At 40.4% G+C, this 14092-nt stretch overlaps 1 protein-coding gene across 1 annotated transcript in view; it reads right to left on the bottom strand.

The window, feature by feature from the left end:
- SLC9A7 (solute carrier family 9 member A7) overlaps positions 1-14092 on the bottom strand; it is a 193044-nt gene that overhangs the window by 66450 nt on the left and 112502 nt on the right. The window contains exons 6-10 of the mRNA XM_069072933.1: positions 10988-11093; positions 10075-10216; positions 6063-6168; positions 4525-4613; positions 4242-4355 (exon numbers count right to left, since the gene is read on the bottom strand). Coding sequence (XP_068929034.1) covers positions 4242-4355; positions 4525-4613; positions 6063-6168; positions 10075-10216; positions 10988-11093 — 557 coding nt within the window. The remainder of the gene's footprint in view (positions 1-4241; positions 4356-4524; positions 4614-6062; positions 6169-10074; positions 10217-10987; positions 11094-14092) is intronic.

Here is a 14092-nt window from a genome sequence, read left to right as displayed (position 1 = left end):
GATGTCAATCCAAAGGTGGGAATAAGGATGGTGAGAAATATACTGAAAAATATGGATCAAAAATAAGAAATGAGAGAAACCAGAGCCTTGTAGATTACATAGAGGGCTCATGCCTATATGTCATAGATACTTTATTTTGAGAAAAGAATCTATAGGCACTAGACATCCCAAGTACCAAATAAAGAAGCTTATGTTTTAACTGAGAGGAAATGACTCATTATTGACATAGGAGTCATTCCTGAATCACCTGCCTGTGTACAGTCAGACCTCTGATTTGTTAATGCAATGATAAAGATTAATACAGTGGTGGAATAGGAATGGGGGAAAAAAGACAAGCCATGAAATTAAAACAATTCCAATCTGATCTACTTAAATAAGCTAGTGATAATGAAAAATCAGATATGAATGAAAGAAATAACACACACATTGATTACAATAACATCAAAGAGAAGTTACAGATGCAGATCAATTGCCTTAATGAGGAGACCAAAAGAGCTTAAAAAGTGTCTCAGCAATGTTGGACTTTCTTGTCAAGCACAAACACGTGGACACTAAGGGCAACACTGGTTTAAATTATAAACTCACTTGTCACATACTGCAGAGAAGGATGATGGAGGATTATGAACATCATTCACCTTTAATTCGGGGAAAAGACATGTAAGATAAAAGCATGTTATAGAAAGCTTGGCAAGAGACCCAACTAAGCAAAGTTATTCCCAAGAGCATTTAAGACAAAAACGGAAAGCGAAAAACTAATATAAGAAAGATGGAAACAATCGGCAAAGATCTTTATAACAAACTTTTTTTAAATCACCAAGAATAGTAGTACTACGACCTATAGATTCTAACATCACAGTCCTGGATGATGTTATACGGGAGGTCAAAATGCTGCTGACATATACAAAAACGGGAAAAACAGCTGGGTTGGACTAAGTGTATAGACCTGTGCTGGAGGTAATACAGTTATAAGGATGTGGAGAGATCAATTCCCAAGCTAATCTGAAGGAGGGGAAGATACCAAAGGCACGGGAAAAAAAATCTTGGGACCCTTTTACTGTTAAAAAAAAAAAGGCAACCAGGAAAAGGACAATCATTAATCTATGTGCCTACTCTCCCAACTATGTAAAATCTTTATGAAAATCATCACACAGATCAGAGGCCTTCCTGATGAAGGTAACAGAATGTAGCAGGTAGGTTTTTAGAACTGATATGCTACAAAAGACATCATCTTTACCATCACTGATTGAAAGATGCAGAAATACTAGTTCATACTGTGTTTACTATTTGTTGATATAATAAACCATTTGGTTCATCAGAGCAAAAATGCTATCTTAAAGACTCTCTTTTAACAAAGTGTATCCTGTGTATACATTAAAATCACTCAAGATTTCTTGAAATATATGAAAAAGAACTTTGTTCAAGAACCCTCTGATCACAAATATCAATCAAGATCAATCTGTGAATATCTGTCAACTTTTCCAAAGTTTTTTTGGGGGGTCGAGGGGGAAGGCAGGGCAATTGAGGTCAAGCAACTTGTCCAAGGTCACAAAGCTAGTTAAATGTCAAGTGTCCGAGGCCGGATTTGAACTCAGGTCCTCCTGACTCCAGGGCTGGAGCTCCATTCACTGTGCCACCTAGCTGCCCCTCCAAAGATTTTTTTAAAATTTTAAAACTTTTTTCTACTATTGTCAAAAAGAACAAAGTAAAAGTTGAAAAAGCATTCATAATGAATGTTGAAGTCCTCCATCTGTTCCTTCCTATGGAAAATATTGGACTAATTGCATCAAGCTCCTTAGAAAAATGGAAGATATCTGTAACCACTCCAAAGTCTTTGCACTAACCATCCACAGAGGAAATACAAAGTGGATGAAGAATGTCAACTATCTAGATAATACATGTTGTTGGACAGACAACCTAAAGAGCTCACCTATCATTCATTTCTGTGTATATAATACATACCTATTATGTAGAATATATATTGTATGTAATATAGGCAAATTACAATCTAAAATAAACATTTATATATGTATATGGCTTGCTCAATATTTATATAACTATATGTATATAAAACATACACATGTGTATGTAGACATACACACATAAATTCACACACATGCATGTATACACATAATAGGCAAACAATAGAAAAAGTTAACAATTTGGGCTGAGAATTCAACACGTGGCACACGACAGGAAGTCTTGCAAAGCTCCTGTAATTGACCCCAAACTTCTGGAAACAATGGTCCACCTATTTATTACCAATAAAAGTCATATAACATTACACTCTCTGAAGAACTGAAAGGGCACTCGGAGAGGTATGTGTTGGGGCATGAATTAGCTGCTTCATAAAACAAATGGAGAACAAAGAAAAATGAGCGTAAAGGATGTCATCAGGGAAATACATGATTAAAAAATGACAATGACTTGTTCAAGGATAATGACCAGATAACTCATGTTGTCCAATGGCATCCCTGCCATGTTAAGAGGAAGTGAGAAAGGCCTCCAGAATATTGGGTAGACCTCTTGTGGCAAACCTAGGCAGTGTAAATGGGAGATAATCTGCATTGTTTACAAGACCATAATATATCAATGACATCACAGACCCATTTGTGGATTTAACTACTGCCCTGTGAGATTACATTAGGCTAGGTATCAGATACCTTTTGGAAACTGAGGAAGAGAGAGAGTGGGTGATTTGCCACCTAATGTGACAGAACCAATGGCAGCACTCAAATCTTTGATTAAGGACGGTACTTTTTCCCACATCATTGTGTCTTACTATAAAACAAAGGCCAATTTCTATCTTTCCCAGAGAACCGCAATTCTTTCTCTGGGAAGAAAACACTGTCCACGTACTGACTTTTTAAAAGGATGCATGTACCCAAGGCTTTAACTACAGGCATGAAGGAAGTTCTATTGACATGGCAGAATGGAGTAACCTTGTCCTGCTGAGATGGTATCACTTATCTGCCATTTTATGTCTTCAGCATACTCTCTTTAGGTAAGATCTGACTTGGACCCTCAAAAGGCCCTCAGAATAAACTTATGTACTAAATTACTATAAACATGGCTCTTAGGCAATTTGTGATACATGTGTGTTTTATGACCTCATGTTGAATCTGTCAGTCATGAACTGTTTTTTGGTAATTAACTAGATCCAGGAAAAGATCACTCTCCAGAGCATAATCCTTTTCAAAAGGCTCTCCTACAAAGCTTGGAGAAGAGATTGCTTCCCTGTCATTGCTGGAGAAAACAAAAGAAGATGGAGATGTCTTCATTTAAAAAAAAGAAACTATTGTAAACTTTATCTTTTGAAGAAGATGATGATGATTATTGTGAAGTGACCCTGTTATCCTGAATGAACTAAATGGTGATAAGAATATCGCCTAAGGAAAAAAAAAGCCATTTGTAGTGGAGATTTGAAGTGATTCTGACTGTGATCTTTAGTACCAATGTTTTGCCAATGTAACAGCAATATGGCTATGAATCATGGAACGTTATGGTCTCTGAAGAATTAAAATAGGTTTCCTTAGAGGGCAATAGGAGAGTAAAGTCAATAAGCCTCTGAGCTTAGCTGACAAAGAAATAAAGAGACTTTAGCCAAGACCTTGCAATGACAATATTAATTGCAAAATGAATTAAGTAGAAGGCTGAAAGGCAGTCCAGCTCTCCAAAAATGTACAAACAACACATTTTAAGTTTAAATCTACACTGCTGACACTTTAAGCGTAGACAGTCAACAAAACAATCAACCAAGACCTGATTTGTAGCATTTTCTACTTTCCAAGGTGTAAATACTCACCCTGAAAATTTTTAAAATTGTCTCTGGTTTGAGCTTGCTCCAGCATACTGCAGAAGGATAACCTATAAATAGTGACAGTGGACTGCGTGACACCGTTATGTGTTACATGTGTGTGTTTACAGGAGGAGAGCGGATGAGGGGAGGAGTGGAATTCCCCCTTCTAAGGATGCTACGAGAGTAAGGAAGTCTGCCACAAAGACAGAAGCTACAAGCCACTTGGGTAAATCCATTCCAGTTTAGTGTCATCTGTACCAAGGATTCCTTTTGCTGAGTGGATAGTTAAAGGTTGTGATCCTTGAAGTCTCAGCATCAGAATAGGCTTTAGAAACTGAATCCAGCCTCCCCAGTGGAAGCATCCTTCCTAGAGAGGCTCCAGAAGTTTACCCCTTAAATGATCCCAGTACAAAGAACTGCTGGTTATCAGAACAGAAAAGGATACAAAAGCTCCAATGATGAATATAGGGCTGAAAATGTGCTTCTGGAAGGTGAACAGGGCTAAGCCCATGTAGGAGAATATGAAGTTCTCTGCCAGGAAGTGGAGCACTTCGAAAAGCTGCACAGATTGAAGGGGAGGGAACAGAAAAGGTACATGTGTCATGTATGTATATGCAGGCACACACACACGTGTACATACATGCATACGTAACGTGTTCATTTTCCTTGGCTGACCGCAGCACTAAGATCATCGGCGTTTCTTTTGGCCTCTCTCAGATCTCACTCACTTGCTTGGTTCGACTTCTCGACTCCACTGACAGGTTGTTGTAGGTGTAATGGGCTTGGGTGATTCCACAGAAGAGCACAGCAACGACACCTGTCGAGAGAGTGCGGGCGGGGAGCAAAGGGAGCGAGACTGAGTCAGAAAGGGAGCACCGAGGTGCAAACGTCCTACAGACAAGCAAAGCTTTGAAGACGATGCGCACGGCGCTTTAGTCTACTTTCCAGAAGAAGCGATCTGCAGGGCCACTTTCAGGACTAAACAACAAGCCCAAGTCTCCTCCCCTCCCTCAGCAGCAGCAGCATCCAGTGGTCCAACATCACTTCATTTAGTCCAGCCCCAATCCAGCCACCATTCTATGCCAGCTCTCTTGCTCACTGAGGCCCTTCTGGCAGCTGTCACATGTTTATATGTGATTATAAGTATCATGTCAAAAACCATGAAGCTGTACAGAAACAGGTCATGCAGGATACGTGCCAACATGACAGAAACAGAGTCTGTTTGGACTGCCTGGATCATGCTACGGATTTCAAACTCTGTTTGACTGTGTGTCTAAGGCTTTCTCATGGGGACAGGAAAAGTAGAAAGTGAACAGTGACAGATAAGAGTTAGATTCTTTCAGGTTGCAGAACCAAGAACAGTGGTGGCACCTTTGTTTCTTAGACCTAGAAGTTCTTGGATCTGGGTTAAAGAGGGAACCCCATAAAAGGGTATCATCTTTTTTCCGATTCTACTATGTTATTAAATGCTTGCTTTATGCCTAAAGTTCAGAATAAAATAATTTTTTTTCCTTTTGGAAGGCAGTTGGGGTTAAGTAACTTGCCCAAGGTTATGTGGCTAGTTTTTTTGTGTGGGTGTTACCTGTCTGAGGCAGGAACAGAACTCCGGTCCTCCCGACTCCAGGGCCGGCGCTTTACTCATTGTCCCACCTAGCCGCCCCATAAAGTAAATTTTTAAAAAAGAAAGGAAACATTCTTTCCCTTGTACCAACCTATGTAAGGTGTGAGTGCATGCGTGTGCATGTGTGTGTGTGTGCGTGTGTATGTTTCCTGAAAAAAAAGTAATAAAAAAGCAGATTAGGGAGGGAAACATTCTCACTAAATCTCTTCATATACAAAACACATCTACTAAGGCTTAAAGTTAATGCTCAGAGATTAGATTCAGAAAGGGATCTATCTTAGTTCTGACAACAGAATAAATTGTGACCTTTAAAAAAAATAAAGGACAAGGTTTTTAGGAAGAAGTAAATGCTACAATGGAGCAGAACCTTCTTAAAACAACACCTAAAAAGCACCCATTCCCAAGGAGTCAGCCAAATTAATAATTTTGGGATGAATTTTCACAGAAGGTCACTCACTTTTGTTATTGGGAGCCTACATGCAAAAAGAGACCATCCAAGGGAAAGACCTTTGGCCTTCAGATCCTGCCACTGCCTGTGTGACCTTGGAGAAGTCACTTAACTTTCTTGGGCCTCATCTGTAAAATGAGGGCGTTGGATTAGATGTCCCTTTGAGGCATCTTCCAGCTCTCAGTCTATGAACTCACCTGTAAACCCGCAGGCTTCTGCTAAAAGGAAGGTACTCCAGGACATCAGGAAAAAGAGAGCGGTCTCCAGCAGGGGGAAGCAGTGGAGCTTAGTAAACTTGGTCACGTTAGCGTCTGTTAAGGACTGATTTACAGGCAACTCGAAGTGACAAGGAAACAGACCGTTAAACTGACCTTCCTCCCCTTTCCACCCTCCATGACAAACAACCAACCCACGCTTCCCTCCAGCCTTCCCAACTTAGAGTTACCTGGGTTAGAGAAATCTTAAAAAAATCATCAAGATTCGACTGTGAAGAAAACCTGAATGAAAGCTGTTTTCTCTCTCTGTGCCTAGAAAATCCTTCTCTTGTGCTCCTTTCACCTCCAGCTTCTTTTTGTAAACCTCAGCCCAAGTTCTGCCTTCTGTATTCCTTCCCCTGCACCCTACTCCAGTACAGAGGGGAAAACATTTGTTCGCATTTTCTATATCCTTCCCAATGTTGCGTGCCATTTCTCCCTACTGGCACAAAAACTTCTCAAAGTGGGGACTGTTTTCATTTTTGTTGTATCCCCAAAACACAGAGCCTGGGGTGTAGGATAGAGCTGGAGATGAACTGTGGGTAATTTCATGGGTCGAGGGTACTCCCAGGTGAGAAAACTCCCTTTACCAATGCAGGCTGGCATCTTCTCTGCAGTTCATTAAGGCCTTAAATGATTTTTTTATGTCACACAGCCAGGGTGTTGTTAGAAGGCAGGCTTGAATGCAGGCTTCAAAGCTGGCTTTGAGGCCGGCTCTCTTTGTATGGACTAAACCATACTATCTATCCCTTTATGTGCCTGACATGGAACATTTTACCATTTTCAATTCCCAACTCTATATAACACAGCTTTGTGGAATTTGATCCAGCCCGTTACAAAAGTGGCTCAATTCTGTCAAACATTGTTAAGCACTGCATTCCTAACGTGTGGGGCATTGTGTTAAATAACTACTATTAAGGGACATACAAGTATAAGGTGTGACTCCTATTCTGAAGGAATTTACCATCTACTATGGGCCGCAAAGCAGATACATTAGAAAGAGATATCAATTCGTACAAGGTGGTATATTCGTGCCAAATAAGTGGTATTTTGTGGTTGTTGTTGAGTCATTTTCAGTTGTGTCCGACTCTTCATGGCCCCGTTTGAGGGTTTCTTGGCAAACATACTGGGGTGGTTTGCCATTTCCTTCTCCAGCTCATTTTACAGATGAGGAACTGAGGCAAATAGGGTTAAGTGACTTGTCCAGGGTCATACAGCTAGTAAGTGTGTAAGTCCAGATTTCAACTCAGGAAGATAAGTCTTCCTGATTCCAGGCCTAGCACTCTATCCATTGGCCACTTAGCTGCCCCTAAATGAATTTATAATAATAAAAGCCTGCCTTCATATATAATCCATGTAAGTCTCCCCATGGTTCCCATCCATATTTTGGCCCCAAAGCCCTTCCCTGGGAGTATGTGAACACAAATACACACACATTATATATATAGATATATAAAATCTCACATGTGTGTATGTTTGTGTATTTTGGACAAGGCCATTGTAGGAATGTTTTTGTGTGACTATGTGTTTCTTTTTCTTTTTTTTTTTTTAAAGCAATAGGGGTTAAGTAACTTGCTCAAGGTTACATGGCCAGTTATTTCTGGGTGTGGTGCTGAGTATCTGAGCCCGGATTTGATCTAGGTCATCCCGACACTGGAGCTGGTGCTCTTACTCGCTGAGCCACCTGGCCGCCCCCGTGACTATGTGTTTCTAATGGGTATTTTTTTCCTTCCTTTCTGAAGGGGAGTAGATGGGAAACAAATCAAGATATGAAAATAAAATAAAATTTAATTTAAAAATAAATCAGTCTCATTATTTTAGAGTCACATACCAATATTCAATCCTTTAACATGTCTGATAAAAGGCTGTGTCCTAACGACTGCTGCAGCCCAAATTTTGGAAAGGCCTCGGGGTCCCATTCAATATCATGGTCTTAGGTTAGGCCATCACTGAAGCCAAAGCAGCTGGGCTTTTGGGCATCACAAATTAAGTGGTGGAGGATTCAGGGATGAAACTCTTAGTTCCAGACTCTTAATGTTAAATGTAAAATTCTAGATGTTAGTTCTAGACTCTTAAATGTAGGAACATCTGCCAGTGATTAGCCATGCAATCTCACATGAATCACTGAAGACCTCTGGGCCTCGCTTTACTCATCTGTAAGATGGGGAAGATAAAGAGTTATGGGAAGTAATTGCTGAAATTTAATGATTTTTCAATTGTATAATTATGGTATGAGGTGAAGCTGGTAATACTGGTAAGATGGCGGCTCAAGGAAGGAAGGTTGTTCTGAAAGAAAAAAACCTGACAAGGTGATCTACATCTATGCTTAATTTTTTTGGTCTTTTTGGAGGGGGGAAGGCAGGGCAATTGGGGTTAAGTGACTTGCCCAAGGTCACACAGCTAGCAAATATGTGAAGTGTCTGAGGCTGCATTTGAACTCAGGTCTTCCTGATTCCAGGGCTGGTGCTCTATTCACTGTGCCACCTAGCTGCCCCTATCTATGCTTATTATAGGGAGATTTGCAAGGAGTAGTGACTAAGCAAAACAGCCATCTCTGGTTTTATCAGTTTCTCAAAATGCCACTGAGTCTTTCCAAATATTCCCTCATTTTGGGGCAGGTAGGTGGCGAAGTGAATAGTGCACCGGGCCTGGAGTCAGGAGGACCTGAGTTCAAATCTGGCCTCAAACACTTAACACTTACTAGCCATATGACCTTGAGCAAGTCACTTAACCCCAACTGCCCCCCAAAAAGCAAAAAAAAAAAAGAAAGGAAGAAATATTCCCTCATTTCTAAAGAAGCCTGTTGGAAAATCGCCCCAAAGAAACCGTCTTGGACTCCATGACTCTGATGAAGGCAGTTCTTCACTTAGTGATTTATGCCAGTAAAAATAAAGTAGAAATTGTGAAGATAAGTATTTTGCACAATACACATTAATAAGTCACAATGAGCACAATTTTACACACTTGGTGGCTGTTGCCTTGTTCTGTTGATTTATAGACACTTGAGAAAGCTTTGTGTTAGGCACGCAAATCATTTATGGCTACGGTAAATAGGAGATTTATGGTTCATGCCTGGAAATAGAGGCGACCCAGTCATTTAGTGAGGATGAGACACAGCAGACGGGCAGTCTGAATGCTACATGAGCAATGCTATTATTATCCCCATCTTAGGGATGAGGAAACTGAGGGCGAGAGTGGTTAAACGGCTTACCCACGGTCACACAACAATGCGAGGCTGCATTTGAACTCAGGTCTCCCTGACTCCAAGCCCAGGGCTTTACCCACTACACCCCCTAGTCACCCACAGCATCCTCTAGATATTAAAAGAACCAGAGGAGGCCTCCATGACAATGGGTGGATGTTAATGGAAGACAAAGATGGGGAATTTTGCCAGGCTGTGAGCTGTGTCAGCAGACAGAGCTACGCCCATGAGATCACAGACCCGGTTCTGTGCTTATTTGTGGTCACTTACAGACCACAGCCGTGAGATCCTTGGTCAGGAACACACCCCCCGTTTCTCTGGGAAAGTCAGCAAGCAGCTTGTTCATCAGGTTAGGTTTTCCATAAACTACAAGAATATTGATAAAATTTCCACTGAGGCAGAAAGACAGTTTTCAACAGGGAAAATGTAATCCAGATGTCTGCGCCAGGAGCAGACAAACGTTGAGATATTCACATGCAAAGAGGCATGAGATGGACCGCCCATCGTTATGGAGGGTGACACATATCCCAAGCGTTCCTCCCAAATATTCTTGTGTGATAAACATCTAGTAGCTGCACACTGAAAACAGGCTGAGGTACTCTTCCTTCATCAAAAGCAAGACATTTCAAGGGGGATCTAATCCAACTGAGGTGCCAGATTGAAGATTTTAATCTAACAGCCAATCAACACTCTTTCTTTCCAAAATCTAATGCAACATAAAGCACATGTCAGAAAAGCCACAAAAAAGGATATTAGAGCTGTCACAACTCCAGTCACTGCTCCCATGGCAAAGGAGCCACTAAATATTCCCAGGAACACGCCTACGGATTTAAAGAATGCTGCTGCATCAAAAGCATGGGTATTCAACCCAGTTGGCTGGTAGGCAACAATAGACCTGGAGTTTGAGGAAGAGGGGGGAAATAAAAAAGAAAACAAGATCAGTAAGGATTAAAAAAAAAAATACTGCATTCTAAATGTTTACATCAATAAAACGGAGAAAGAGCACTCTACTGAATTGGGTATACAATGAAAAAAGCAAATAAAAAATCCTGAATTAAACACTAAATTGGAAATCCTAAAAATTAAAGGCGAGATTTAAAAAATTGAGAATAAAAAAACCACTGAATTAATAGATAAAACTAGGAGTTGTTTTTTTATGAAAAAAACAAAAACAAAACCAACACAAACCACAAATAAACAATTAGTTAATTTGATTTTAAAAAAGAGAGAACAAAATACTACATCCATTTGAGCCAATTTTCTTCTAAGCACAGCACTATCTCATCTTGGTTTTTTGAAATCTGAGTGCTGTTGACTGAAGACTGAAATGGCACATTATCAATAAGCTGATAAGTCTTAATTAGATGTGATTCAGTATTTGATATCATACCGTACAGCACAGAGAAGAGAGGGGTGGCCTCAGAGTTACGAACACTTGGATTCAAGACCCACCTCTGATACAGACTAGCTGTATTATCCTGGTCAGGCTTCTCTTCAGTGCCCCAAGGAACATTCTAAGCCTAAAGTTCCAGAACTCAGGGCTTTCCTTACAATGACAAGTCTTATCCAAAAAAGGGGATACAAATAGACTTTTGTACTTCAGTCTACAGCATGCCAATCAAAAGACACCTTTTCCAGACTGTGAATTATTAGTAGTATTACTTACGAGGATAACACTATGGCCACAGCATCGTTTAGGACACTTTCTCCAAACAGAAGGGCATAGAGGTCCACGTCAGCATGTAGTTCATTAAATATGGCCAGTACAGTCACTGGAAAAAACAAAACAAAACCCAAGGATACAGATAGATTCATTAGGAAAATGCTTTCTCTTTCCCTTTTAGACCAAGCTAAGCCAGCTTTACTGAAGTTAATTCCTTGTTATAATAAAAAAAAGTTGTCATCTATGGAATGGGTAGCAAAGGTGTTACCTGACTTGTCTATGGCAGATATCAACTTTATGATACTGCTAACTTCCACAAAGTTCTGGTAATACTAGCATTGCTATAATAAAAACTAGCATTTACACAGCATTTTAAGGTCTGCAAAACACTTTACAAACATCTCATTTGGTCCCTACAACAACCTGTTATTATTACAGATGCAGAAACTGAGGCAGGTAGGTTAAGTTACTCGCCCAGAGGTAAAGCAACCAGTAAGTGTCTAAGGCTGGATTTGAACTCAGCTCTGACTTGAGAGCCAGTACTCTATTCACTAAGCCACTTACCTATAATCAGGCCAGGTCATTAGCCGGCCATCAATCCTGAGAATTTGTCAAAAATTACACTTTTAGTTAATTCCGGATTACTGGTCTTATGTAACTTTAGGTCAGTTATTTTTAACTTTTCTGGAGTTTTGATACCCTATTGTTTGGATTTCACTCCCTACTGCTAACATAGTAAAAGCCAATTTACAACAACTTATATTTATACATTTTTTAAAAGTATTTTTTTAACCTTTCAAAGCACTTTCACACCATCTTTTTTTTTTTTCTTTTTGCTGGGTAGTTGGGGTTAAGTGACTTGCCCAAGGTCACACAGCTAGTTTTTGTGTTAAGTGTCTGAGGCTAGATTTGAACTCAGGTCCTCCTGACTCCAGGGCTGGTGCTCTATTCAACGTACCATCTAGCCGCCCCTCACATCATCTTTTCATGATGAAATATGGTTCTGTGAAACTATTACAGGAACCTAGATTTGGAGCTGCAAGAAATGTTAAGAGTTCATCTGGCCTAACCCCTTCATTTTACAAATAAGAAAACGAGAAGATGTTAAATGACTTGTCCAAGGTCACACAGATACTAAGTGTCACCATTTGGAAGATTTAAAAACTGGCTAAAGAAGGATGGTGAAAATTAGGTCAGGCTTCCAAACTCCAACATGGGCCTCTTTCTACTTAAGAGCACTGGAAAAAAATGATAATGGATAGAAATTAGTTTAGGTTTGGGAATTTTATGATGTACCACTGGACCATGGGACACATGATGGGGGTATTTCAAAAGGAGAGGCCTGAATAGTTATCCAAAACATTCAGAACTACCTCACAGATATCAAGAAGGCCCATTCTAATCAGATTTCTTTTTTATCCAAAGAGCTTGCCATTTTCTTTTCTTTTCTTTTCTTTTTTTAAGCAATCGGGGTTAAGTAACTTGCTCAAGGTTACACGGCCAGTTATTTCTGGGGGTGGTGCTGAGTGTCTGAGCCCAGATTTGATCTCCAGGTCATCCCGACACTGGAGCCGCCCCTCGAGCTTGCCATTTTCACAACACAAACACCAAGTAACTGAAAAGCTGATCTTTCCCCTATACATTCTGATGGAGCTTATCAGGTGACAAAGCAGGGAAATTTTAGTCACCACATGTTTTCACCCACCACACTCTTTCAAAAAGAGTTCCTTTTTTGTTTTCTTTAATTTTTTCTGTCTGTTGAGAGAAAAAGGGTAGGTAATGTAACAGTAATGTTGCCGATCAGACCCACTCTCATGATGATCAAAGGCACGTCGAAGTTTACAAAACACTTTCGCTGTGGCTGGAAAGTTCTCACGACAATCCTGTGAGGTAGGGGTTGTGTGCTGTGCAGTTGTTTCGTTGCGTCTGACACCCTGTGACCCCATTGGAGGTTTTCTTGGCAAAGATACTGGAGGGGTTTGACATTCCTTTCTCCAGCTCTTTTTTCAGATGAGGAAACTGAGGCAAACGCGTTAAGTAACTTGCATCTAGTCATAGGTATGGGAAAGGCACATGTGGCCTTCGAGGTCCTTGGGTGCGGCCAAGTTTTACAGAACAAATCCTTTCATTGAGGGATTTATTCTGTGAAGTTTGGATTCAGTCAAAGGGCCACACTTGAGGGCCTAGAGGGCCACAGGGGGCCTCGAGGCCGCAGGTTCCCCATCCTTGATAGGAAGTATCTGAGGTCACAGTTGAATTCAAGGCCTCCTGACTCCAAAACTGGTGTTCCATCCACCAGGTCACATAGCTATACCTGAACCACTTGGCTGCCAAGGTGTTACATTATGTTTATTTTACAGATGATGAAACTGAAACAAAGAGTAGTTGAGTGACTTACTACAGTGCCTGGCACATAGTAGGTGCTTAATAAATGCTTACTGAATTGAAATGACTTGCCCAGAGTCATCCAGCTAGTAAATGTGTGAAGCCAAATTATATCTCAGGCCACCTCCACACCACAGCTGCCAAACTGCTTAGAACTCGTCCTGGATCTATGGACAGTGATTTCACCAGTAAGTCTCTCTGCTTGTCACTTAGCTTCTCAAGAGAAGCTATGCCCTTTTATAGACTTTAATCTTCACTAGTAGGCAAGCATATCATCTAATAGCACTCTCTCAAAAGGTATTCACAAAATTCTTAAAACAAAATATTAATTGGCTCATTTTAAAACATTATAAAAATATCAGAGAATCATACAGCTAGGAATGAACCTAAAAGATCTTATAATAGAAGTTTCTTATCTCACCAATTAAGAAACTAAGGCCTAGAGAGAGGGAGTGAGTTATGCACACAAAGTCACAGAGTCACTGGCAAAATTTGGGCTTAAAACCAAGGAAGATTCCAAGAAGCAAGTGGCAAAGTGCCAGGCCTGTGAAATCAGGAACACCCCAGTTCAATTCCAATCTCTGTGACTGGCTGTGGGATCTTGGGCAAGTCCACTTAATTCTAACCCTCTGTCTGCCTCACCTGTAAAATGGAGATAATAACAACACTTGCCTCTGAAGGCTACTTGGCAAAATTAGCTGTCCTTTGGGTTTCTTTCTGCAG

The sequence above is a fragment of the Petaurus breviceps genome, unplaced genomic scaffold (genome assembly GCF_028583685.1).
Source record: "Petaurus breviceps papuanus isolate PSGF00001 unplaced genomic scaffold, PetGlider_PUasm1.0 90849, whole genome shotgun sequence".
NCBI classification, from domain to species: domain Eukaryota; kingdom Metazoa; phylum Chordata; class Mammalia; order Diprotodontia; family Petauridae; genus Petaurus; species Petaurus breviceps.
This window is presented reverse-complemented; position numbering and strand designations above follow the sequence as displayed.